The sequence below is a fragment of the Notechis scutatus genome, chromosome 4 (genome assembly GCF_049901735.1).
Source record: "Notechis scutatus isolate UNSWTSFEM ecotype Mainland chromosome 4, rNotScu1.2, whole genome shotgun sequence".
NCBI lineage: Eukaryota > Metazoa > Chordata > Lepidosauria > Squamata > Elapidae > Notechis > Notechis scutatus.
In genome coordinates this window covers 51,895,340-51,920,553 of record NC_142012.1, presented here as the reverse complement: position 1 = coordinate 51,920,553, position 25,214 = coordinate 51,895,340, and the positions used below count along the sequence as shown (strand labels likewise).

Sequence of the window (25,214 nt, the reverse complement as noted above, 5' to 3'; positions counted from 1 at the left end):
TTAATGCGGAGGAGAAAATAAAATGCAGGAAAGGATAAGAACAGCCATGTTAGATCAACCATGACAGAGTCCCGCTCCATTTCCAGACCAGGTAGCAATGGTAATGCCACTGTGAACTACCAGCGTAGCTGAGGATGGGCAGAGTGTAAAATTGTTCAGCTCTGCTTCAGCAACCACAAAGGTTTGTGCTGATTCAGAGAACTGAAGTATGACCACCACCAGGGCCTCTCCCGTGGCTGGATGGATTGCTCTCTGTTCTTCCGTAGCTCCGTCTGAGCATGAGGATCAAAGTCTTCCAGAGGATCATACACTTGTCTGGTGGGAAGTTTTCTAAACTTTCCATTGAGGGCTTGCAGGACAAAATCGACTCGACCAGCCTTGGCCATCTTGGCAGGCAGAGTCACCTTCTTCAGGACTTTACTGTAGCCCCTTGCCTGGGCACTTACGATGTATGTGCCAGGGGGCAGAAGTCTCCAATAGTCTCCGTCATCAGCTAAAAACAAAACAAAACAACCATAGGTAAAGGAAAAGTTTCCCCTCGCACATTCATTCCAGGAGTTTCTGTTACAAAGCCGAAGAGCTAGTAGAACTCCTTAGCATCAGAGCATGTTAATAACAATAACAATAACAACAATAATAATAATAATAATATAGGAAATACTCCAAATGCTCTGATGGTCATTTTGAAAAATCCTTTCTTAGTGAGCACCTAGAAGCCAAGAGGAACATACGGGCCCAATTTCAAGTTTGTAGGCTTTATGGTTCTGGAGATTTTGTGATGATGCGTGAGTGGCATTTCACTTTTATATATATAGATTTTTGGAATGCTTTTTAATTCTGTAATTTTTTTCCCCCTTGCAATTTTAATATTTGTTTATTGTTTTTAGATTTTGCAATTAGAACAAGTTGGGATGCAAATATGTGAATCAATCAGTACATTATTTTGTTTTCCAGGTGAAAAATTGTGTAACATTCTAGAGGGGAAAAAAAATCTAAACCCAAAAGTTGAATTGCACATTTGCTTCTCCAAATCTGTTACCTGTAAGAATATCATGGCGGATGCCTTTGACTGAAATTCGGGCGTTCTTGATTGGGTTTCCAAATTTGTCAGAGACAATTCCTTTTATGCCACGATGAACCTGCCAAGAATCAGAAGAACGTGATTAAGAAGTGATCCTTTTACGTTCCTTTCTCATTTCTGTTCACACATAGCCTCCATTGCCACCCTCTGCTAATGTAGGAGGTTGTGCATGTTTCCCCTTTGGTGCTCAACCAGTTTAATGACAGAATTTTGTGAATTCTAGTTCATTCATGCTTAAGAAGTCTTAAGAAGTTGCTGTAAAACAGGTTGTCTTCGAGTTATGACCACAATTGAGCCCCAAATTTATGCTGCTAAGTGAAACATTTGTTAAGTGAGTTTGAGGCCGTTTTATGAATTTTCTTGCCACAATTGTAAAAGTGAATCATTGCACTTATTAAGTTAGTAACGCGAAGTGGTGGGATTCAAAAATTTTTTTACTACCGGTTCTGTAGGCGTGGCTTGGTGGGCATGGCATGGCTTGATGGGTGTGGCAGGGGAAGGATACTGCAAAATCCACATTCCCTCCCCATCCCACTAACCTGCTTTCCAGCTCCGTTCTCCTGTGCAAGGCAACAAAAGAAGACCCAGCCAATCAGCTGGGACTCAATGGGAGGCAGAGAAGAGATGAGGGCAGGACCAGTCAGAGGTGGTATTTGCTGGTTCTCTGAACTACTCAAATTTCTGCTACCGCTTCTCCAGAACTGGTCAGAACTGGCTGGATACCCCCTCTGAAGTCAAAGACTACCTGCATATTTTTAGGAGCCAAAATAATGATATAAATTTGATGAACAAAGTTGACCGCTGGTTAAACGTGGGAACAGGAGCTCAATGGTGTATCTGTTTGGGGTTTCTCTCTTCGGAAACACTTGGCCGTGATCACTTGGGAGCAGCTGAGGAGGACAAGGCTCCTTTGGCAACGCTCACAAAGTCCACAACCGGCAGGCCACATTTGGAACTGGGGGTGGAATACTTCCCCCTTGCTGATCTCTGAAGGCTGCAGAATAGATCTGGGTGATATCAAAGAATAGGCAGTGCCACATTTGCCACCCTTCTGGAGAAATGGGACAGGTTATGTAGTTGGAAATAGTCATGGGATTCTACCGGTTTGCACCGGTTCTAGCGAACCGGTAGTTCCAGTGAGCAGTTGGCCCCCACCCTTTCCTGTCCTATATTTCCTTAATGTTTAGCTCAGCTGATGCGCGTGGCAGAGCGGCTTGCCGCACCTCAACTGTTTTACTCACCAGCGCTGACATAGGCAAGTTTTTAAGCTTAAAATGGGTGGCTTTTGAATGCTGCAGAGCGCACACTCCGGTTGTTAAACTAGTTGCAGCCCACCACAGGTAGGAAAGTATTTTTTTCATGAACCTCACAAATGCCTAAATATCACTCCCAAAAAGTCAGGTCATTGAAAGGTGGTTGCGAGATTGAAAAAAATGTTCTGGAGCAGGAACACAAAAATGGGCCTCTCTCGTCTGTTTTATATTCACCCCCATTTTATTCCTTGCGATGACGTTTGTGTGACATCCTATCGTACCCCAAAGGAAGAAAGGGTGGAATCTCTGTAGCCAGCTAAAAAAAAAAAAAAAAAGATTTTGAGGCTTATGTTGGGAAGATGGAAAGAATTCCTGGTTGATGACAATATGTTGAATGGAAGGGAAATTCTGTCTCATCCTTGCCAGGCTAGTCCTTGGGCCAAAGTTGGCATTGCCTGCAAACTTTTACCAGCTGATGATGTATCACCATGCATGAAATGCCCCTTTCTCTAATCTATGGCAATGGAAAAAAGAGGGGGGGGGAGGGAGGGGGGAAGCCATTTGGTGTGAAATGTGCCTGTGATCCTTTTGCTTAATCTTGTTGCTTTTAAGCCTTGATTGCTCCCTTGGGAGGTGAGGTCAGGGCTTGGGGATAACAGCTGATGAGTACATACACAATAGGAGTAGGTTGGCACAGTCACGGCTAATATAGGATTTTCCCTCTCAAAGCCTTCAAGTTAAGACGTAATCCACTTCCATTTGGATTTATGGGACAGATTAGCTGAAGACAAGATTAAAACCAAGTGGAATCCAATTTTATTTAAGGATAAAACTACAAGCAGGAATTGTGGCTCACAGAAAGCTTTTAAACGACCTGGAAAGAAAAATGGAGGTTGCAAAGAAAGATCTGTGAGAAGAGACCACTAGGCTGGGGACCTGGTGGACCCTGTCCCTTTAGGGAATTTGTTCCTGCTCTGATCACCTGAGTCCTTTTTAGAAAACTGAGCTTTCTTCTAGTGGAGCTGGCCTGGTCATTCGAAAAAAAAGACTAAAAAAAGAACCTCCACACAAAACATTAGATAAAAGTGGTGGAATTCAAAATATTTTACTACCGGTTCTATGGATGCTTGCTTTGCCGGTGTGAAGAACCAGTGCAAACCGGCAGCATACCACCACTGGGTAATATATGACAACATCCAACGGGTGTATCCACCAGAGAAAATAGGCAGAGATCCAGGAAAATGGATGACCTTCCCAAGTCCCTACGGATGCTTCTGCCAACATCTATTTTCAGGGCAGCAAAATTAAGGACATTATTATATGGACGGTCGTACGAAGCCTAATTATTTCAGCTTAATTTAGGCTTTGTGCTAACACCTTCACTTTGGTTACCTGGATCTGTCAATTTTGGGAATGCAGATCCTGAATTCGACTCAAATGCCAATTTTTGGATGGATTCACACATCTTCCCAAACGTACCTAAGACTGAAAACTGCCAGAATAGATTCGGCAGGGTATAGACAAAAAAACAAAAAAACTTCCCAGGAACAGAGTTGGTATTCAGCCAGTTTGCACCAGTTCAGGTGTACTGGTCATGGGAATTTTAACTAGTTCAGAGAACTGGCAAATATTACCTCTGATTGGCCCCACCCACCTGCCCCCACTGTTACCTCTTCTATATTCACTTATTTTTTTTAGCTCAGCTGATTTGCACGGGAGATTGCTGTGCCTCAGCTGAGCTAAACAATAGCTCAGCTCACCAGTGGTGACACAGAGGGTGGTCTTTGAGCACTGTGCCCATGCGCGAAGTGCAGGATCATCAACTCCTCTAGCTGCTCTTAGACAAATATTTTTCAAGAAGGCAACAGGCAAAAGGAAGAGTTGGTAAAAGAACACAGGAAATTGGAGGGGGCTTCTGCTTACCACCTGTTCATGAGAGAAGGGGCTGGCATCACAAGATAGAAAAGGAATACAGGTAGTCTTTGACTTACAACATGTGATGACCCAGGGCATGACACAAAAATAACAAAATCAAAAAAGTAGAATAAATTCCCTTTAATGCCTCCAACTTGGCCCCCAAGGTCCAGTTATCCTCAGCTGCAGACCAAACTCTTCAAAAAACAGTCTATGAAGGAAAGAAATGTAGTCCGAACCCAAAGTAAAGATAATTAGAAATAAAAAACCAACACAAACCACAGTGAAGTAATTAACACGGCAGGCCAGGATGATAAATTGCAGACTTTCAAGGAAAACGCAGCACCCACAGTTGGGAGGACACCAAAACCTAGATAAGCCTTGACAAAGAAAATGCACGCTTTGCTTCCAGCAAGGAGCTGGAAACACCCCACTTATATCCTGTTCTCCCAGCTGTAACTAATGAAAGGGATCAGGGCCCTTTTCTCTCTCGTAAGCCACATTGCTCCCTTCTCTGTTCCTCCCCATACGTGCCCTAGGATGAAGAGGGAGTGGGCCTGGGTCTTCCTCTGAATGCCCAGCCGGACTGTGCCCTTCCCCTATTTCTTCCACAGCCACCAGAGCCACACTCCCACTCCCTGTCAGCTACTCAATCTCCCCCTCAGAATCAGACTCCAACAAGGGCATGACACAGCAGTTCATTTAGTGGCCCTTCAAAGTTACAACGGCACTGAAAAAAGTAACTAATGGCCATTTTTCACACTTAAGACTGTTGCAGTATCCTCGCGGGCTCATCAAAATCCAAATATTCACAGTCAGTGGTGGAATTCAAAATATTTTACTACTGGTTCTGTGAGTGCATGCAGAGCATTCTAAAACAGGCAATTTCAAGCATGAAAACTTACCGTCAGTGCTGGTGAGTAAAACAGCTGAGGCGTGTCAATCTGCTCTACCATGCCTATCAGCTGAGCTACAAACAAAGGAAATATAGAACAAGAAAGGGCGGGGGTGGGTGGGTGAGGCCAACTGTTGACTGGTGCTACCGGATTGCTAGAACCGGTGTGAATCGGCAGCATACCGCCACTTTTCACAGTGTCCCAGGAGTCATGTGATACTACTTTGTGAACTTCTGATGACCAAAGTCAACGGGGAGCCCAATTTACTTCAACAGGTGCAGTGATTCCCTTAAGCACCGTGGCGAGAAATGGTGGTCATAAAATTGGGCAAAGCTCACTTAACAATTGTCTTGCTTAGCAACAGAAATGTTGGGGCTCAGTTGAGGCCATAAGCCTAGGACTGCTTATAATCAGCTATTTGTTCAGTGGTATGGTTTGCTTTCAGAAGTTGTGCTGGAGGTTTTAAGAAGGGATTGGATGGTCATTTGTCTGGAATCATATAGGGTTTCCTGCTTCAGCAGCGGGTTGGACTAGAAGACCTCCAAGGTGCCTTTCAGCTATGTATTGTATTGTATTGTATTGTATTGTATTGTATTGTATTGTATTGTATTGTATTGTACCCTATCCTATCTTATCCTATTCTAGACAATTCTAGTCAATTCTATATTCTATCTCCTCCCATCCCATCCCATTCAATTCCATTCTTCATTCTATTATTCTATTCTATTCTATTCTATTCTATTCTATTCTATTCTATTCTATTCTATTCTATTCTATTCTATTCTATTCTATTCTATTCTATTCTATTCCTATTCTATTCTATTCTAGTCTAGTCCAGTCTAGTCTAGTCTAGTCTAGTCTATCTTCTCCCATCCCACCCCATCCCATCCCATCCAATTCCATTCTTCATTTCATTATTCTATTTCATTCTTCATTCTTCATTCTTCTCTTCTCTCTTCTCTTCTCTTCTCTTCTCTTCTCTACTCTACTCTACTCTACTCTACTCTACTCTACTCTACTCTACTCTACCCTATCCTATTCTACAATTCTAGTCAATTCTATTCTATATTCTATCTCCTCCCATCCCATTTAATTCCATTCTGTATTCCATTACTCTATTTCATTCTTCATTATTCTATTCTATTCCATTCCATATTTCATATTCCATATTTTTTATTTTCTATTCTAGTCAGTTCAATTCTATATTATATCTCATTCTTTCCCATTTAATTCCATTCTTCATTCCGTTATTCTATTCCATTCTATTCCATTCCCACTGACTGTAAATTTGTTCTAGGACCAAAGAGCGAACAAACTCTTGTTTGTAGTGAAGAGGCCTGTGACAGAAAGAAGAAGAAAAAGAAGAAAAAGGGCGTGTGTGTGTTACCATTTCCATGAATTTCAAAAGAGCTTCCTTGTTCTCTTGCCACAGTTTATACAGCTCATCAGCCAAAGGGAACTTCTCGCACCCAAGCTCCACAGTAATCTCAAAGCAGTTTGTGTGGAGATAATTAAAATCTGCCATTCCTGGAAAAAAAGAAAAGAAAAACACCAGAAGTTTGATCAATCGATAACTTTTAAGCCCAACTTTCTTCCAACGGGAACAATAAAATTATGAAATGATTCCTTATTGTAAATAACACAAGGTTAGTAGCCAAACAGTTAACTCACAAATACAAAGTAAAAACGCAGTGGTTAGATCAACCTGTTCTGGAGATCTCCAGATCACCAACTACCCTGGCCACCTGCATCTAAGAAAGGCTTCAACAGATCTTGAAGATACAGCCCAATTTCCTGGCCTAAGTACTGGGTCTAAGGCAGAGCTGCATGGAGGGAAGTATGATCGGGCTTTATTAGCCTTCCAAGCCTGCCGGCTTTGTGATCGTCAGCGCTAGTTTTTGCTGCCCGCCCAATACGCTGAAAATGATGGTGGTCGCAGGCTCGCCTATGCAGCAGCCAGACTGTCTTTGGTTTGGGGCCTTGTAAATTATTCATGCCTGCATTAGCCCAGCTGGCAAGACATATGGGTTTTTCAATGGCTATGGCTCCACCGAGGTAGCACCCGGTTTGTAAGTGGCAGGTTCTCTCTCGCTCACTTACGGAGAGATTACGTGGGTGAGCTGCTTCTCTCTTCTCTTCGAGGCCTTTTTTCCCACTCCTACGGCAATGTAGAACAAAGGCATCCAAACTGTTTGGAGAAGTAATGGAGGAAAAAAAACCCAAACCACCAGAAAGTTTTACCTCCAGTAAAGCTGTACCACTCCGCCCCGTTGATGATGCCTCCCCGTTTCACGAAATTTCCCCCGCAACGCATTTCAGATTTGTCCGAGATGCCAGGATGTGCATCTGCGTAGGTTCTAGAAAGCAGCTTGAACATCTAAAATGACATGAATGGTGTTTTTGCTTGGCGGATTAAACTCTTGATATTTTTCAGTGCATTCGGTTCACGGTTCCTGGCAAACTTCTAGACCAGTGGTCACCACCAGTGGGCTGGGGACCACTGGTGGTCTTTGAGAAAATTTTGGTGGTCCACAGAGAAATGTCCCCCTCCAAAGAATTAATCCAGGCTGTGCGGGAACACAAGGCTGCACCACTCACATAGCCTGCAGGAACACAAGGCTTGCATCGCTTGCATTGCGCACAACATGAGGTAGTGAGGGGAAGGGGGAAAGGGCAGAGGGGGGGAACTTGCCCCACTCACCCCACGCACCTGGCCTGGCCACTGGGATGCATCTTTTTGCTTCTTTCTTCTTCTGCTTTTGGCTGCAAAAGTCTTTTTTTCTCTCCCCCAAACTCTGCCAGAAATGAGTCTTTGGGACCCTGCAAGGCCTCCTGCTCCAAGAGGCTGTGCTGGCAAAGACTCATTTCTGGCAGAGTTTGGGGGAGAGAAAGAAAGACTTTTGCTGCTTCTGGTGCTTTCCTTGTATGAAGCCAAAAGTCAGTCAGTCAGTCTCTCTCTCTCTCTCTCTCTCTCTCTCTCTCTCTCTGAACTGGAGACGGTAGCCTGCAATCCCAAATAAAGAATGATTGAGGAAATCGGGGTGGGGAATTTTCCTGCAGACTTTTTGGGGGATTTTCCCAGGGTCTCTGATCCGCAGGATTTAAAATTATGAGTTTGGTGGTCCCTGAGGTCCAAAAGGTTGGCGACCCCTGTTCTAGACATCTCCAAAAGCCACTGGGCCAGTGGTGGTATTCTTTTTTTTTATTTAAATAAACTTTATTCAGTTTTCCCAACAATTTAAAGACATAAAAAAACAATTGCATCAACACTGAAGACATCATTTACATTTCTTAACCATATTCTTATACTTAATTTTCTATTACATTGCAATTATTACATATTACTTTTTCTATTAATTCTCTATTCCTTACTCCTTGCTTATACCACTTGTTACATAGTGCATTTTCTGTTAATTCTACATCCAGTACATATAGCTTCATATTCTTTAATTAATTACAGTACTACTTTTCTTTCTATTCTCAAACCATATATATCAGACATCCCAGACTGAATAATACATCGATCCCTCTCTATCTTTTAACTCTAAAGCCAGCCTGTCCATTTCTGTGCAGTCTAGAATTTTTCTTATCACTGCTCCCTCCGGTGGTTTATCTCTGTTCTGACCCAAAAGGAGAGGAAGGAGAAGGAAGAGGAGGAAGAGGAGAGGGGAAGGAGGAGAAAGAGAAAGAGAAGAAGGAGAAGAAGGAGGAGGAGAAGGAAAAGAAGGAGGAGGAGGAGAAGATGTAATATATACTATATACTATATCAATGCGACTCTAGGTGGTTTACAGACAATAAAAACACAATGTAGAAAAAATAAAAATGATAAAAAAATAACCAAATAATAATCAACTAATAAGCCCTGACCTCCTCACTCTTTGATGACAACACATACCCAAATCAACCATTTAATGGGTTCCCCAGGCCTGTTGGCAGTACCATGTCTTCCGAAAGAGTGATGGAACGGGGGAAGCAGTCTAATTCCTGGAGGGATGATGTTCCAGAGAAAGGGAGCAAAAGAAACCAGCCCATGTCTCTTTCCTTTTCCTCGTCACATTCTCTTTATATTTTAGTCGAGTATTTTAAAAACCTAATCACGTGGCGTTACCTTCTCATCCGGGGTTGGAGAAAACATTTTGTCTTCGGTAGGATGCACCGAGTAATCGTAAGGATAAGAAACGACCAAATCGCCTCCGTGGAGACTGGCAGACAGCACAAATGGGATGGACTTCATCCACTTCATCATGGCTTTGGTCTCTGGAGCCACCTGAAGATCAGGAAGAAGGGATAGAATGCAGTATTGCAGGCTGACTCTGCCAACTATCAGCAGTTTGATCCTGACCGGCTCAAGGTTGACTCAGCCTTCCTTCCTTCCTTCCTTCCTTCCTTCCTTCCTTCCTTCCTTCCTTCCTTCCTTCCTTCCTTCCTTCCTTCCTTCCTTCCTTCCTTCCTTCCTGTGATTAGAATGCAGTATTGCAGGCTAACTCTGCCCACTGCCAGCAGTTCGATCCTGACTGCCTCAAGGTTGACTCAGCTTTCTGTCCTTTCAGGGTGAGTAAAATGAGGACCCAGATTGTTGGGGGCAAGAGGCTGACTCTGTAAACTGCTTAGAGAGGGCTGGAAAGCCCTGTGAAGTGGTATATAACTCTAAGTGCCAGTGCCAGTGCCAGTGCCAGTCCTTCCTTCCTTCCTTCCTTCCTTCCTTCCTTCCTTCCTTCCTTCCTTCCTTCCTTCCTTCCTTCCTTCCTTCCTCCTCCCTCCCTCCCTCCCTCCCTCCCTCCCTTCCTCCCTTCCTTCCTTCCCAGTGATTAGAATGCTGGATTGCAGGCTAACTCTGCCCATTGCCAGCATTTTGATCCTGACCAGCTCAAGACTGACTCAGCCATCCTTCCTTCCGAGGTGGGTCAAATGAGGACCCAGATTTTGTGGGGCAAGACGCTGACTCCATATACCGCTTAGAGTGGGCTGGAAAGCACTATGAAGTGATAAAGAAGTCTAAGGGCTATTGGTAAGTGGGAAGGGAGAGAGGGACGGAGGGAAGGAAAGAAGGAAGGAAGGAAGGAAGGAAGGAAGGAAGGAAGGAAGGAAGGAAGGAAGGAAGGAAGGAAGGAAGGAAGGAAGGAAGGAAGGAAGGAAGGAAGATGAAGGAAGGAAGAGCTGTGGTGACACAGCTGTTAGAATGCATTTTTGCAGGCTAACTCTGCCCATTGCCTGAAGTTCGATCCTGACCGGCTCAAGATTGACTCAGCCATCCAAGGTGGGTAAGATGAGGACCCAGATAGTTGGGGCAAGAGGCTGACTCTGTAAACCACTTAGAGAGGGTTGTGTAAAGCACTGTGAAGCAGTATATCAGTCTAAGTGCTATTGCTCTCCTCGTCCTCCTCTCCTCTTTTGCCTCCTTTTAATCTTATAAGTAACCCTAGTGGCACAGTGGTTAGAATGCAGTATTGCAGGTAAACTCTGCCCACTGCCAGGAAGTTCGATTCTGATTGACTCAAGGTTGACTCAGCCTCCCATCCTTCCGAGGTCGGTAAAACGAGGACCCCGATTGTTTGGGAGCAAGAGGCTGACTCTGTAAACTGCTCTACAAACTGCTTGTAAAGCCCTGTGAAGTGGTATATAAGTCTAAGTGCTATTGCTACTTACAAATGCTTATTGATATAAAATGCAGGGAGGCGGGCTCTAGGTGGCTTCAAAAGGGAGCTTGTGCACCAGTATGAGTTGTGATTGTCCATGACATTAAAAATGGGTCATTTTAAGACTTTCGAGTTAAAGATTGGTACTGGAAGAACCACGGCTGCTTCTTACTCTAGGGATCCAATGTTGGACTTTGGAATAGTTAATGTCCATACAGTCACCATGTTGATGGCGGATTGACAGAACAAGTAATCAGTGGAACAACTTGCCTCCAGAAGTTGTCAATGTTCCAATGTTGGAAGCTGTTAAGAAGAGATTGGGCAACATTTATTTGAAATGGTATAAGGCAGTGGTGGCTAACCTTTTTGGGCTACTGTGCCAAAAATTGTGTGCGCGCTCGCGCACTCATGTGCTAGCACCCAGAAGGCAATGTGTGCACACCCCCACGCCCCCTGCTTACGTGTGCGTGATTCCTCCCCTCCGCCACTGCCTCCTGACCTGCACTGCACGTCCCAGCTGATTTGCGTCCCATTTGAGGCATGTATCAGCCTGCCAGAGGCTTGAGGATGCCTCTGCAGGCTTTGCAGGCTGAAAAATGGCCCCGTTTCATCACTTCTGGTATTTCCGGAAATACAGGAAGTGACAAAATGGGCCCATTTTTTGGCCTGCAAAGCCTGCAGAGGCATCCCTCAAGCCTCTGGCAGGCTGAAAAAAGGCCTGAAAATCAGCTGGGAGGCACGCGCATCCACAGTGAGGTAAATTTGCCTGTGGCTTGCGTGCTGGCACAAATGGCTTTCCATGCCACCGATGCCACGCGTGCCATAGGTTCGTGATCACGGGTATAAGGTTTCCTGCTTGAGCAGGGGGTTGGACTAGAAGACCTCCGAAGTCCCTTCCGGCTCTATTCTGATTGATTGATTGATTGAAATGGTTTAGGGTCTCTTGCTTGAGCAGGGGGTTGGACTAGAAAGCCTCCAGGGTCCCTTCCAGCTCTGTCATTCTGCATTCTGTGTTTTGATAGGCTATACCCTGTGTGTGTGTGCTCACTCATTCCTCACCTTGCCCAGCCAGTAAGATTGGGGAATAGGGAGGTGATCCATCCGAGCCCCTCGGATCTTGGCAAGTATGTAAGCTTCCGAAGTCAAATCTGGGAAATTTCTGTTGAGATCAAGGTTTTGAGCCGTTTGCCTCCCGTTGACCCATCCATTATAGCCAGCGCCCTGTTAGCAGAAGGAGAGAACAAGAATTCAGAGAGGGGCCAGAGTTAGCATGGAAGCACGGATGCCCTGAAGCACGCATTGTACCCTAAATGGATTTGGATGATCACGTCACATAATACAACAGTAAGATTGTCCACCAGGACCTTTGGCACGCGTGCTCTTTTGGTTTCTGTCATGCACGTGCATGCTGGCCAGCTGGTCTTCGTGGGCGCTGGAGCACCGGCTGGAAAACAGCCTGAAAATGGCCCAAAAAAATGACCTGAAAATGGCCCCCAAAACAGCCTGAAAATGGCCCAAAACAGACCAAAAACAGCCTGAAAATGCCCCCAAAACAGACTGAAAATGCCCCCAAAACGGCCTGAAAATGGCACCCCCAAAAACTTTAAAATGGCCCAAAAACGGCCTGAAAATGGTCCCCAAAAAAAGCCTGAGAATGGCCCCAAAACAGCCTGAAAATGGTCCAAAAACAGCCTGAAAATGGCTCCAAAACAGCCTGTAAAAATGGCCCCAAAACGGCCTGAAAAAATGGCCCCAAAACGGCCTGAAAATGGCCCAAAAAACAGCCTGAAAATGGCCCCAAACCAGCCCCCCAAATGGCCACCCCAAAAACAGGCATACACAGACCAGCTGGTCTTCAGGTTTCCGGAATTCCGGGATGCACTCATGCATGCACACGCACACGCGTTCCGGTTTGGGCACTCGGTGCCAAAAAGTTTCACCATCACTGCACTAGGACAATATTTTTCAAACGACAATCGATTCCAAAGTGGCTAATTAGGAGTTGTTTTTATTAGGCTCCCTCCTGGGGAGAGAGCTGACTTCCTTAGCCTTTGGATCTCAAATTGGCGCTTACCTCTTCTGCTGCCAATTCGTACCCATCTGGGTTCATCGAAGGAAGGAGGTGAATCCGAGTGTTGTTGACCAGTTTCTGGATCCTGGCGTTGCCCAGAAGATATTCTGAACACAGATGCTGGGCGAGGTAGATCAGCATTTCTCTCCCCACAACTTCGTTTCCATGCATGTTGCCGATATACTTCAACTCTGGCTTGACTGTGGAGAGATAAATGCAGGAGACGCTCCCATTAGATGAGCATCCTGATGTTCAAAGAAGGGCAGCCAACCTTTCTGCTGGTGGCCTCCGATCAGCTTGGTGTCAACTCATAAAATATTTCTTTGGTCTTTTTAGAGTTGCCAACAAAAAGGGAGGGGGAGCAGTGTGGCAGCTTGCAAAACCAAAAGTGCATTCCACAAATGTTTTCAGAGATAGTAACTAGGTGACTGAAGTTTCTGCTAGGCAAAATTCTAACTGGAGAGCATGATTGATGACTCTGGGCTATGGATGTGTCCCATTGGAGAATATGAATTACGATACACCCAGGGGGTGGAGGGAAGACCAGGGTCAAGGGTGACAAGGAATGATGTGTCTCAAAGTCAACTGCACCCAGGCAGTGCCGGACATGTTAACTCCCAATAAATCCTTTTGAAGTTTTGAAAGTTTGGCTCAAGACTCATGATTTAAATGGGGGTAACTGCCAGAATCCTGACACTTGGCTTCAGCTGCCCTGCCACAACTGGCAGGATGGGGGCCTGTGGATAGGACTGAGCCTCTTGCCAAGGCTTCTTAATGATCCTATATTCAGCTCTGCCCCACAGCTGTCCTGCCCTCCTTTGCAGAGGCAAAGGAAACAACAGCTATCTCAGAAGGAAGTAGCAGAACAGGATGGAACAGGATGGAGAGGAATAGAAGAATGGCCAAGGAGGAGGAGAAGGAAGGCGAGAAGGAGGAGGAGGAGGGAGAGGAGGGGAAGGAGGAAGAGGAGAAGGAGGAGGAGGAGGGAAGGAGCAGGAGGAAGAAAAAGAGGAGTAGGAGAAAGAAGAGGAGGAGAAGTAAAAAGAAGAGGAGGAGGAAGTGGAAGAGGAGAAGGATGAAGAAAAAAGAGGAGAAGAAAGGAGGAGGAGGAGTAGAAAGAGCAGGAGGAAGAAGTGGAGGAGAAGGAGGAAGAGCAGCAGAAGCAGGAGGAGGAGAAAGAAGAGGAGGTGTAGGAGTAGAGAGAGAAGGAGGAAGAGGAGGAGGTAAAGAGGAGGAAAAGGAGCAGGAGGAGAAGAAGAAATAAGAGGAGGTGTAGGAATAGAAAGAGGAGGAGGAGGAGGAGGAGAAGAAAGAAGAGGAGGTGTAGGAATAGAAAGAGGAGGAGGAAGAGTGGGAGGAGGAAGAGAAGGAAGAGGAGCAGGAGGAGAAGAGAGAAGAAGAAGTGTAGGAGTAGAAAGAGGAGGAGGAAGAGAAGAAAGAGAAGCAGGGGGAGGAGAAGAAAGAAGAGGAGGAGGAAGAGGAGGGGGAGAGAGAAGAGGGAGAGGGAGGAGACCAAAGGTGCAGGAGAATGCATTTCAAACAGCCTCGTGTCGCTCACGCAGTTCGTGCTTCCCAGGGCTGGTGGAGAACTCAATCACAAAGAGGTCCTTTCCTTCAAAGCTGCGCCCAATGCTGGACAACCGGGCCACCTGAGGACACCTGGAGACCACCTTCTTCAAAGCTTTCACCATTTGCGGGAAGGAGTGGTGGGTGAACTGGATGAAGGATGGTGCTTCCCTGAGGGCCTCTTCGGCAAATTCTATTTCCCCTTTAAGAAGTGCAAGATGGGTTTACAGGTCAGCGGTTGAGGTAGACCATGGGTTAGCTTTTCACAAACCGCGGCCCCAAGGAGCATCGTGCAGGCTAGCCAAATGGGAGCAACCTTCATCAATGTTCTATTTTATACCCACCACCATTATATCAACCTGGGAGTCCCAGTAACACCTGGAGTCATAACTGTCTTTCTTGCACACGACACCAGCTGGCTATGGAGAGAAGGATCCCACCTAAGAAATGGGATCTTTCCACAGCAGAGATCTCTTCCTTCAGCATCCAGCTGAGGTGGAGCCTAGCTGCGAATACGGCAGGATGGCCAACTTCAAAGGGCCAAGCTGAGGTCCTTCAGTAGCCACTCCTGACCCATTTGAGGCTTTAAGGTGTCCGGCCATGCCAGGTAAAAAACATGGTTCTGACCTAAGGCTTTCCAAAACCATGAAGCCGACTCCTCGTCCTGATTAAACCCCTTTTATTTAGGTCAAAGGGAATTCCTTTCCAGCAAAGTCCCGGCTAACAGTCTTTCATGAGATTTCACAACTACACGCCTTTCTCAGGCTTGGAGAGTTGCCAGGCCAATATCTTCCAAACGCCACGCTGTAGCAGCAATTACTTGGCCAGAAGTCAGGCACAGATCTTCACACCAATTAAATGAACTAACTGTCTTCTGCAAATCCCACTCCCCTTTCGCTCCTCTTTTATACTCTAGGGGAGGGGCCGTTCACCGTCCACCTGTGCCTTTACTCCCGAGTTGACCCTTGTTCCTAAGCTGTTCCCTTCTTCTGGCAGCTCGGTGCATGCACACACTGGGAACAGGCTCCAGCTGTTCTTCTTCCCCACTGATCTCTGACTCCGAAGGCAGATGATAACTGTCAGGCGGCCTTGGCCCCATCGCTGCCTCCGATGCAGAGCCCTCGTCCAAGCTTTCCCCAGACTCCAGGACTGGCCCAGGTTCCTCCCCAACCTCCTCCCTGTCCGAGCTCTGCTCATGGAGACCCACCTGGCTTGGTGTCTTACCTCGCAGCTTCTCCAATGGATCGAAGCACCCTTCCACGTCATCCACAAAAAAGCGGTCGCAGTCCAGGAAATACGGCCAAGCCATTTCAATTGCATCGAAAGCCGGGAGGCAATTTTTTCTCAGGCTTTCGCACACCCTCCGACAAGGTTTCATGACCACCCCGTTTTCACACTTCGGGGCCATAATGGAGCAACTCAAGAGCCTCAGGTCAGGATTGCATTCTCCCTGCAGGAGGTTGTGGAGTACACTCGCCAAGATGTATTCGGAACTGTATTCAATAGCTTCTCGGGTTTTCTGGTCCAGTAAATTAGGATATGCCGTTTTGGAATAAGATACGTCATTGCAAGAACCCAGGCCGATGTCCACACAGTTTGCTGGAAGACAAGAGAAGTGATTAATAATCGAGGAAAAACTACTTAGAAGTGGATTCAACCCTAACAACAACAATGAAGGGTAAAAAAAAAAAAAAGCTAAGACAAAAGGGGCAACTGAGGAGTAAGGCTGGGAGGTGATTGCCCCTCCCATAAGGGATAAAAGTCAGGCCAAGATGATGAAATCTTTGCAGGAAGCAAAGTAGTTCAATAGTTTCCGAATCCTTCTTGAAGCTCTGTGAACTCTGGTTAGTTTTTTCTGGGACTTTGGTTGGTTCATGTTATAATTAATTGGACTCCTGTTTTTTGGCAGCATCCCACAGCACTGAAAGGCATGTGCTTCCCTTGGGGAACTGTTTAAGATTAGTTCTGGCTAGGAATGAAAGTAATTCCCAGTGTTGATTAAAATAGCTTTTGCTTTTAAAATAAGTTTGTATTTCATTAAGTTTGACAAAGCCTGGGTCAGAACACCTGGCTGAGTGCTGAAAGAAAAGAAAAAGCAATACATTTTCCATATATACATATACACCAGTGGTGGGATTCAAATTGTTTTACCACCGATTCAGTGGGCGTGGCTTGGTGGGCATGGCTTGGTGGGCGTGCTTTGCCTAATGCTGGCGTGCAGCTTTCCAAACACTAGCTGAGGCCTGCAGCACCAATCAGCGGAGAGGATGGCTTTTTGGAGGATTTTTTCCTCCTCTCAGCTGATCGTTGGCTTTTTTTTACTACCGGTTCGGGTGAACTGGTCCAAACCGGTAGCATACCACACTGATACACACACACACACACACACACACACATTTTATTTTACATTATATACAAAAAGCAGTCAACATTGAATTAAACATTACACTAATTTTCAAATCCCTCTGTTAACCATCTGCTATTATATTTAGCGCGTAAAAAGTCCATAATTGGTTTCCAGTCTCGTATAAAGCTGTCTAGTCCATTATATGGCTTGCCTTCAGAAGTGGTGGGAGCTTCATCCCTGGAAGCTTTCAAGAAGAGACTGGGCTGCCCTTGGTCAGAAATGGTGTGGGGGTCTCCTGCTTGGGCAGGGGGAAATGGGGGTTGGACTAGATGACCTATAAGGTCCCTTCCGACTCTTGTTAATCTGTTCATCTCTAATCAAGGCAGTTATTTCGGCCGTCTCTGCTAATTCTGTCCATTTCAAAATCCATTCTTCAAAAAGCCAGCATCTCTTTTTCTTTCCAGGGTTCGGCGAGTACATTCCTTGCATCCGTCACCGTGTGAAGGAAGACTAAATGACAAGAAATATCAATGTATTTCCAGTGGTTTTCCAGGTGCTGGTGTATCCAGTGGTTTGGAAGTTCTTGTTCGTGAGAAATATTACTTAATCAATAGAAACACAACCTACTGAGGGGAGATCATTCTTACATCGGCCAATAACCAGGAGCATCCCAAGGAGCAGGCATGATTCCACGCAGTCAAAACTACACCATTCCCATCCGTGTGATTGGCTTCTTTTTGAACCAGAAGCAGCTGAAATCTCAGGAAGTTTAGCTGGAACAAAATAATGGATCTCTGCTCCCCTCTAGTGGAGTTTCTTTCTTTTTTAAATAAATTTTATTAAACATTTTCCAACAGTTTAAAAACATATTTACATTTCCAACAACGTTCCAGCATCGTCAACATTCATATTCGTGTCTTAATTACTACATTATTTTTATGTCTATTGTCTAACTAAATAGAGCAGGCGTCCCAGACCAGATAGTACTCCATTTTATTTCTATCTTTTAACTCTAAGGTCAGCCTGTCCATCTCTGTGAAGTCCAAAATCTTTCTTATCCCTGTCCCCCTCAGATGGTATATTTTCCTGTTTCCAGTACTGTGCATACACAATCCTGGCCGCAGTTATTATATGTAAAATGATATATATGTCTGTCTTAGTATGATCACCCCTTAATATTTCTAATAGAAACAGTTCTGGTCTCAATTCAATTTTTTGTTTCATTATTTTCTCTACCCACTTATGAATTCTACTCCAATAACTTTTGGCTTCCGAACATGTCCGCCACATATGGAAGAAGGTGCCCTGTTTGTTTTTTTACATTTCTAGCAGTTTGGACTCCTAGTTGGAAACATCTTTGCCAATCTAGCAGGGGATAAATACCATCTGTAGAACATTTTGTATATGTTTTCTTTATACGCTGCTGATAATGTTAGTTTATAGTCCCCCCCCCGCCATATTTCCCCCTAGTATTCCAATATTATATCCCAAATTTTTCGCCCAAGCTATCTGTCATGCCCTTGTTGGAGTCTGATTCTGAGAGGTAGATTGAGCAGCTGACAGGGAGTGGGAGTGTGGCTCCGGTGGCTGTGGAAGAAACAGGGGAAGGGCACAGTCCGGCTGGGCATTCAGAGGAAGACCCAGGCCACCCCTTCATCCTAGGGCACGTGCAGGGAGGAACGGAGAAGGGAGCAACATGGCTTACGGGAGAGAAAAGGGCGCTGATCCCTTTCATTAGTTGCAGCTGGGAGAACAGGATATAAGTGGGGCGTTTACACACAGCACCTTGCTGAAAGCAAAGTGTGCATTATCTTTGTTGAGGCTTATCTGGGTTTGGATGTCCTCCCAACTGTGTGTGCCTCATTATCTTTTGGAAGTCTGCAATTTATTATCCTGGTCTGTTGTGTTAATTACTTCAGCATAGTTTGTGTGTGTTTTTTTTAATTTCTACTTTATTTGTATTTTGGGTTCGGACTGCATTTCTTCCCTTCGTAGACTGTTTTTGGAAGAGTTTGATCTCCCGCTGAGGATAACTGGACATTGGGGGCTAAGTTGGAGGCATTAAAGGGAATTTATCTACATTTGTGCCTTTGTTATTTTTTGCCACGCCTGGGGTCATTACACTATCATTGTTTTTTTTACAATTTCTTCTTCCATTTTAAAATTCAGAAGAAGGTTGTATATTTTGGATATCATTAAATTAAGAGTTTCTACAAGCATCAGAGAGGATGGTTCTAAGATATGGAACCTCAATTTTGAAGACATGAGATATCTGGGGCACCTGCAACACATTTACACCAAGCATCAGACCCTGGAGTATCTCCCAGACCCGCAGAAATTAAACCAATATGCCTGACGTCACTTGTTATTTTTCACTCGCTTTAATTCTACACTTCCTTCTCTTCCCAGAAAGCAATGGCAGCAGACCATGAAGAGGCCACAAACTCCTCGGAGTTGTGACTTCAAAACTTTGTAACTAAGATGGGGTGGGGGGAGAGAAATGGGGAAAGCGGCTGGCACAACATGAGGGTCTTGCAGCAAGTTAAGTTGCTCGAATTGGACTAAGAGAATTGCAAAGAACCCCAAACTATTATTCTTTTTCTAACCAAAGGTTTTTTATTTATTTATGTATTGACGCTATGAGATTCCAAAATACAAAAGAAAAAGTAAGAAAGATAAGGGAGGGAAAAGGGAAGGGGAATGCATGGGGGGAAGGGGGAAGAAAGAAAGAAAAGGTGTTGGCTTCTGACTCCCTTTGGTGCACTGGAATAAAATAATCACATCCTTCTGTTGAAGACTTAATTCCCAAAACCCTGCCTCATTTCTCATTTTTTCCTCATCCTCTCATCTTTCCTACTATCTTCTCCTATTGGTTTCTTACAACTTATCAATTGTTGTTTGCAACTTATGATTAATGATTGTAGCTATGATTTATGATCTATTGCCTTGTTGTTTGTATGATAAGCTGTGAGCTTATCCACTGGAGACAAATTCCTTGTGTATACGATCACACTTGGCCAATAAATAATTCTCATCTCTTCCTCCCTTCCTCTCTCTCTCCTTCCCTCCCCCCCCCTCTCTGATCTAGTGCAGGGGTCTTCAAACTTGACAGCTTTAAGACTTGTGGACTTCAAGTCCCAGAATTCCTCCTCCAGTCATGTTAGCTCAAGAATGTTGGGAGTTGAAGTCCACAACTCTTAAACTTGCCAAGTTTGAAGACCCTTGTACTAGTGGTTAAGTTCTAAGCTAGAAATTGGGAGACCGTGAGTTCTAGTTCCACCTTAGCTATGAAAGATCACTGGGTGACTTTGGGCCAGTGACACACTCTCTCTCGTCCTGTCTGTCTGTCTATCTGTTTATCTATCTATCTATCTATCTATCTATCTATCTATCTATCTATCTATCTATCTATCATCTATCTATCTATCTATCTATCTATCTATCTATCTATCTATCTATCATCTATTTCTTCCTTATCCAGGCCTTTAAGAGCCAAGGAGATGTATTTTCCTTTTCAACAATTCCAAACTCCAGCTAGATCCTGGTACTTTGCAATAGGATTCATAGAAAGAAAGAAAGAAAGAAAGAAAGAAAGAAAGAAAGAAAGAAAGAAAGAAAGAAAGAAAGAAAGAAAGAAAGAAAGAAAGAAAGAAAGAAAGAAAGAAAGAAAGAGAAAGAAAGAGGAAGAAAGAGGAAGGAAGGGAAGAAAGAATGAATGAAAGGTCAGAAGGAAGGAAGGGAAAGAAAGAAAGAGGAAGGAAGGAAGGAAGGGAAAGAAAGAATGAAAGATAGGAAGAAAGGCAGGGAAAGAAAGAAAAGGAAAGAAAGAAAGAAAGAAAGAAAGAGGAAGGAAGGGAAGGAAGGAAAGAAAGAAAATGAAAGGTCGGAAGGAAGGAAGGGAAAGAAAGAAAGAGGAAGGAAGGGAAAGAAAGAGAACGTAAGGTGGGAAGAAAAGAAGAAAGGAAGGGAAAGAAAGAAAGAAAGAAAATATTCTGTTGCCCTTTTCCCTTTGCCCCTGTGTCGTGTCTTTTCCCAAACAGGGTGGAGGAGAAAGAGAGTGAGTAAAAGGGAGGGAGAGAGAGAGGAAGAGGGAGAGACACACAGAGAGAGACGTGCACATATATTGTTCTTTCTAAATGAATGGTTCCAACCTGTCTCCTGAGGTTTGCCAAAAACCTTTGCCTTCCTCCTCCTCCATGGCTACAAACCTGCCTCTCTCCCAGGAGACAGGCTGAAGCTCCCCAAGAGAAACAAAGCAGGGGGGGGGACCCCCATGCCTCCATTCCCCCCAACCCCCCAGGGCTGCCAGAGCCCCCCACCCATGCTGTTGCTTTCCAGCAGGGGACAATGGTCTCCCAAAGAGAAGCCAGCCAGAAGCCAAAATTATTGTTATTTCTGCTGCTGTCCAAAGCAGTTACATTAATTGCTAGGGAGGGAACCCAGGGGCTGAAGGGTGTGTGTGTGTGTGTGTGTGTGTCTTCCCTTCACCCAAAGTGGGAGGAGACCTCTCCCAAAACAGCTGCTTCGCTTGGCCTGGGGTGAGCCAGCCCAGAAAAGGCAGACAAAGGAAAGGACTCGGGCTCAGCTCACCCACCGGAAGTTACCCAGGCGGCAGTCCAGGGAAAGGCCCATCCTTTGGGCTGCCCCTCTTTTGCCAAGCAGCGGGAGAGGGGGTGGGGGGTGGGGAGAGTTCTGACCTCAAGAGTCTTTAAAACCATCCCAGGAGCCTCAGCTCTCCATCTTAGAGTAGAGTAGAGTAGAGTAGAGTAGGGTAGAGTAGAGTAGAGTAGAGTAGAGTAGAGTAGAAATAATTAGAATAGAATAAATAGAATAGAATAGGAGAAGGGAAAAGAATAGAGTAGTGTAGAAATAATTAGAATAGAATAAAATGAATAGAGTAGAATGAATAGAATAGAATGAATAGAATAGAATAGAATAGAATAGGAGAAGGGAAAAGAATAGAGTACAGTAGGAATGATTAGAATAGAATAGAATGAATAGAATAGAATAGGAGAAGGAAATAGAGTAGCGTAGAAATAATTAGAATAGAATAAATAGAAGAGAAGGGAATAGAATAGAATAGAATAGAAGCTTCCTCCTCCTCCTCCTCCTCCTCCTCCTCCTCCTCCTCCTCCTCCTCCTCCTCCTCCTCCTCCTCCTCCATAATCGCCATTCCCTTCTAGCACTGATGATATTCCCTAGTTGGGTCATGAAATGTCTGCAAAAAAACAGCAAAGCCCAAAGAGCACCAAGGACCCCACAGTCCTCCTCCTCCTCCTCCCTCCTCCTCCTCCTCCTCCTCCTCCTCCTCCTCCTCCTCCTTTCCGCAACTCTCACTCCCTTCTAGCACTGATGATGTTCCCTAGTTGGGTCATGAAACGTCTGCAAGAAAACCACCAAGCTCAGAGATCACCAAGTATCCCATAGCCCTCCTCTACCTCCTCCTCCTCCTCCTCCTCCTCCTCCTCCTCCTCCTCCTCCTCCTTTCCGCAACTCTCCCTCCCTTCTAGCACTGATGATGTTCCCTAGTTGGGTCATGAAATGTCTGCAAGAAAACCACTAAGCTCAGAGAGCCCCAAGGACCCCACAGTCCTCCTCCCCCTCCTCCCCCTCCCGTTCCCTCCTCCTCCTCAACCACTTAATATTAACCTCGCTGTTTCCGGCCCGACCAGAAACCCAGAGAGGGAAAGGCTCCGGCCGAATCTACGTGTCGCAGGACAAACGTTGCAGGATCCAATCTGGGCCTCTCACTGGGTCTGTCTTCCCAGCTTTCGGAGCCCATCCTCCGAGAATGACCCAGATTGAATCCCGCTGCGCCCGACGGCCAAGCAGGTGCTGCGCTGCGCTGCTGCCTCCTTTCGGCGCATCTCCCACCGCCAGGTTGCCCGGGAAGACTTGCGTCTCCGCCAGCTGGGGGCTTTCCAATATTTTTCTGCGGGGTTTAGAAGACCGGGAACCCACCGAACGGGGCGCGCACACGGGAACAGCGTGGGAACTGAGCCTGGCTAGTCTACTGAAGAGGAGGACCGGGGGAGACAGGATAGCGGTCTTCCAAGATTTGAGGGGCTGCCACAGAGAGGAGGAGGGGGTCAAGCTAAACTAAAGCGCCTATCGGCCAGACAAGGAATAATGGATGGAAACTGAACAAGGAGAGATTCAACCTGGAAATAAGGAGAAACTTTCTAACAGTGAGAACTATCAACCAGTGGAACAGAAGTTGTGGGAGCTTCATCCCTGGAAGCTTTCGAGAAGAGATTGGACTGCCCTATGTCAGAAATGGAGTAGTAGGGTATCCTGCTTGGGCGAGGGGGGTGGGGCGGGGTTGGATTAGATGACCTCCAAGGTCCTTTCCCACTCTGTTAAATCTGTTGATTCATTTACCACCCCTGGAGGCTTTCCAGAAGAGACTGGACTGCCCTCGGTCAGAAATGGTGTAGGGTCTCCTGCTTAGGCGGGAGGGTTGGACTACATGACCTCCAAGGTCCCTTCCAACTCTGTTATCCTATATTCAACGGAACAGGAGTTGCCTTCGGGAGTTGTGGGATCTTCATCCCTGGAGGCTTTCAAGAAGAGACCCGACTGCCCCCGGTCAGAAATGCGATGGGGTCTCCTGCTTGGGCGGGAGAAGCTGGCATCTTTGCCCAACGAAGCTTGGACCTTTGACCTAGGGATCTAGGATCTGGGTGGTGGAGGACTAGATGACCTCCAAGGTCCCTTCCCACTCTGTTAAATCTGCCAATTCATTTAACCCCCCCCAGGCTTTCCAGAAGAGACTGGACACAGCCCCCTTGTCAGAAGCGGTGTAAGTAGGGTCTCCTGCTTCAGCGGGGTGGGGGTGGGGGGGTTGGGCTAGAAGACCTCCCAGGTCCCCTCCCAACTCTTGATAATTCCATTCTAAAAAAAACTGCCCGCCGGGACTCGCGCGCCCTTCCGGGGCTCCTGCCTGCCTTCGGCTTGTGAGCCCCCTGCTCTCCCCCCCCCTCGCCCCCCTCCCCACTCCGAGAAGCGGCGGCAGGAAGTCGGGAGGGGAGGTCCAGCTGGGCAGAGACCCCACCCCCACTCCCCCACCCCCAGGCTGGGCGTCTTACGGCTGCAGACCACATGGGGACACCCCCCTCTGCCCCCGAAATCTGCTAGCGGGACCTTTACTCCACCGCTCACCCCCCCCTCCAAGACTCGGGGGGAAAGTGCCCAACGCCGGGCAGGGTCCAAACTCGAAGACCTCCCCCTCTCCAACCTCCCCTCCGCTTTTCCCTACCTACCCGGTCCGGCGAGCGAGGCGGTGGGCGCCAGGCTGCCCACGGCCACGACTGCAGCCGCCGCCAGCCACGCGTGCAGCAGCCCCCGCCCCCGCATGCCTCCCCGAGGCCGGCAGCGCTCGCAGTGATGTGGCATCCTCGGTCCGGCCCGGCGTGGGTTCCGCTTTGCGCCCTTCTCCACCAAGGGAAATCTCTGGCCGCTGCCCCCAAAGGGCTGCCCGCCTCTTCGGGGATATACGGCCCGGGTCGAGTTTCAGGGGGAGGGAGAAGGGGGGAGGGGGGCTGGGCGGGGAAGCGGCCCCCTCGCCCCCTCCCCAGGCGCCGCCGGGAGGAGCTGGCCGGGCTCCGCGTCCCTAAGTCGCCCTCGCAGAAGTTCTCCCGCATCCTCCGTTGAAAAGAGCAGGGCGAGCTGGGTGGCTTCCTTGGTTGAGATCAACCTGTCCTAAACGGGCAGATCCAATTCTGGCCTGAAGGGCGGCTGATCCCAGCTGCCTCAGTCAAAGATCCCACCTTCTCTCGGTCCCAGCTTCCCTTGGTCAAAGATCCCAGATCCCTCGGTCAAAGGAGCTCAGAACAACAGTGACAGAATTGGAAGGGACCTTGGAGGTCTTCTAGTCCAGCCCCCTCCTCAAGCAGGAAACCCTCCACTGGTTGATTGTCCTCACTGTTAGGAAAGTTTCTCCAGGTTGTTTCTCTCCTTTGATTCGTTTCCATCCCTTCTTTCTTGTCTTGCCTTCTGGTTTGTCCCCCTCTTCTTTGGGGCAGCCCCTCAAATACTGGAAGGTTGCTCTCCTGTCCCCCTAGACCAGGGGTCTCAAACACAATTTACCTGGGGGCCGCTGGAGGCAGAGTCTGGGTGAGGCTGGGCCGCATAATATTATACTTTATATTATACTTTATATTTATATTATACACTAATATTATACTTTCATATCACCGTGGGGGCCACAGGATATCGTCCTGCGGGCCGCAATTGGCTCGCGGGCCACGAGAATGAGACCTCTGCCCTAGACCTTCTTTTCTCTAGACTGGCCAAACCCAAATCCTGCAACCCTTCTTCATATCTCTATGGAGATTCTTATGGTTGCTCCAAACAAAGGTGCAACTGGAATTTCTGGTTTTGTTTTTATTTGAAGACGTTTCGCTTCTCATCCCAGAAGCTTCTTCAGCTCTGACTTCCATTCCCCATC

At 46.5% G+C, this 25,214-nt stretch overlaps 1 protein-coding gene across 3 annotated transcripts in view; it reads right to left on the bottom strand.

The window, feature by feature from the left end:
• CPZ (carboxypeptidase Z) overlaps window positions 1–25,214 on the bottom strand; it is a 31,710-nt gene that overhangs the window by 37 nt on the left and 6,459 nt on the right. Inside the window, exons 1-10 of one of the 3 annotated variants that reach the window (XM_026690578.2) lie at window positions 24,028–24,468; window positions 15,643–16,017; window positions 14,411–14,620; window positions 12,856–13,052; window positions 11,841–12,002; window positions 9,254–9,412; window positions 7,386–7,521; window positions 6,532–6,671; window positions 1,040–1,139; window positions 1–493 (exon numbers count right to left, since the gene is read on the bottom strand). The exon at window positions 1–493 is cut by the window's left edge and continues 37 nt beyond it. In XM_026690578.2, the coding sequence (XP_026546363.2) occupies window positions 156–493; window positions 1,040–1,139; window positions 6,532–6,671; window positions 7,386–7,521; window positions 9,254–9,412; window positions 11,841–12,002; window positions 12,856–13,052; window positions 14,411–14,620; window positions 15,643–16,017; window positions 24,028–24,160 (1,950 nt within the window). In that variant the 5' untranslated portion in view covers window positions 24,161–24,468 and the 3' untranslated portion in view covers window positions 1–155. Of the gene's footprint in view, window positions 494–1,039; window positions 1,140–6,531; window positions 6,672–7,385; window positions 7,522–9,253; window positions 9,413–11,840; window positions 12,003–12,855; window positions 13,053–14,410; window positions 14,621–15,642; window positions 16,018–21,359; window positions 21,382–24,027; window positions 24,469–25,214 lie in introns of those variants that run through there. The other 2 variants (XM_087963419.1, XM_087963418.1) reach the window with 2 other exon arrangements.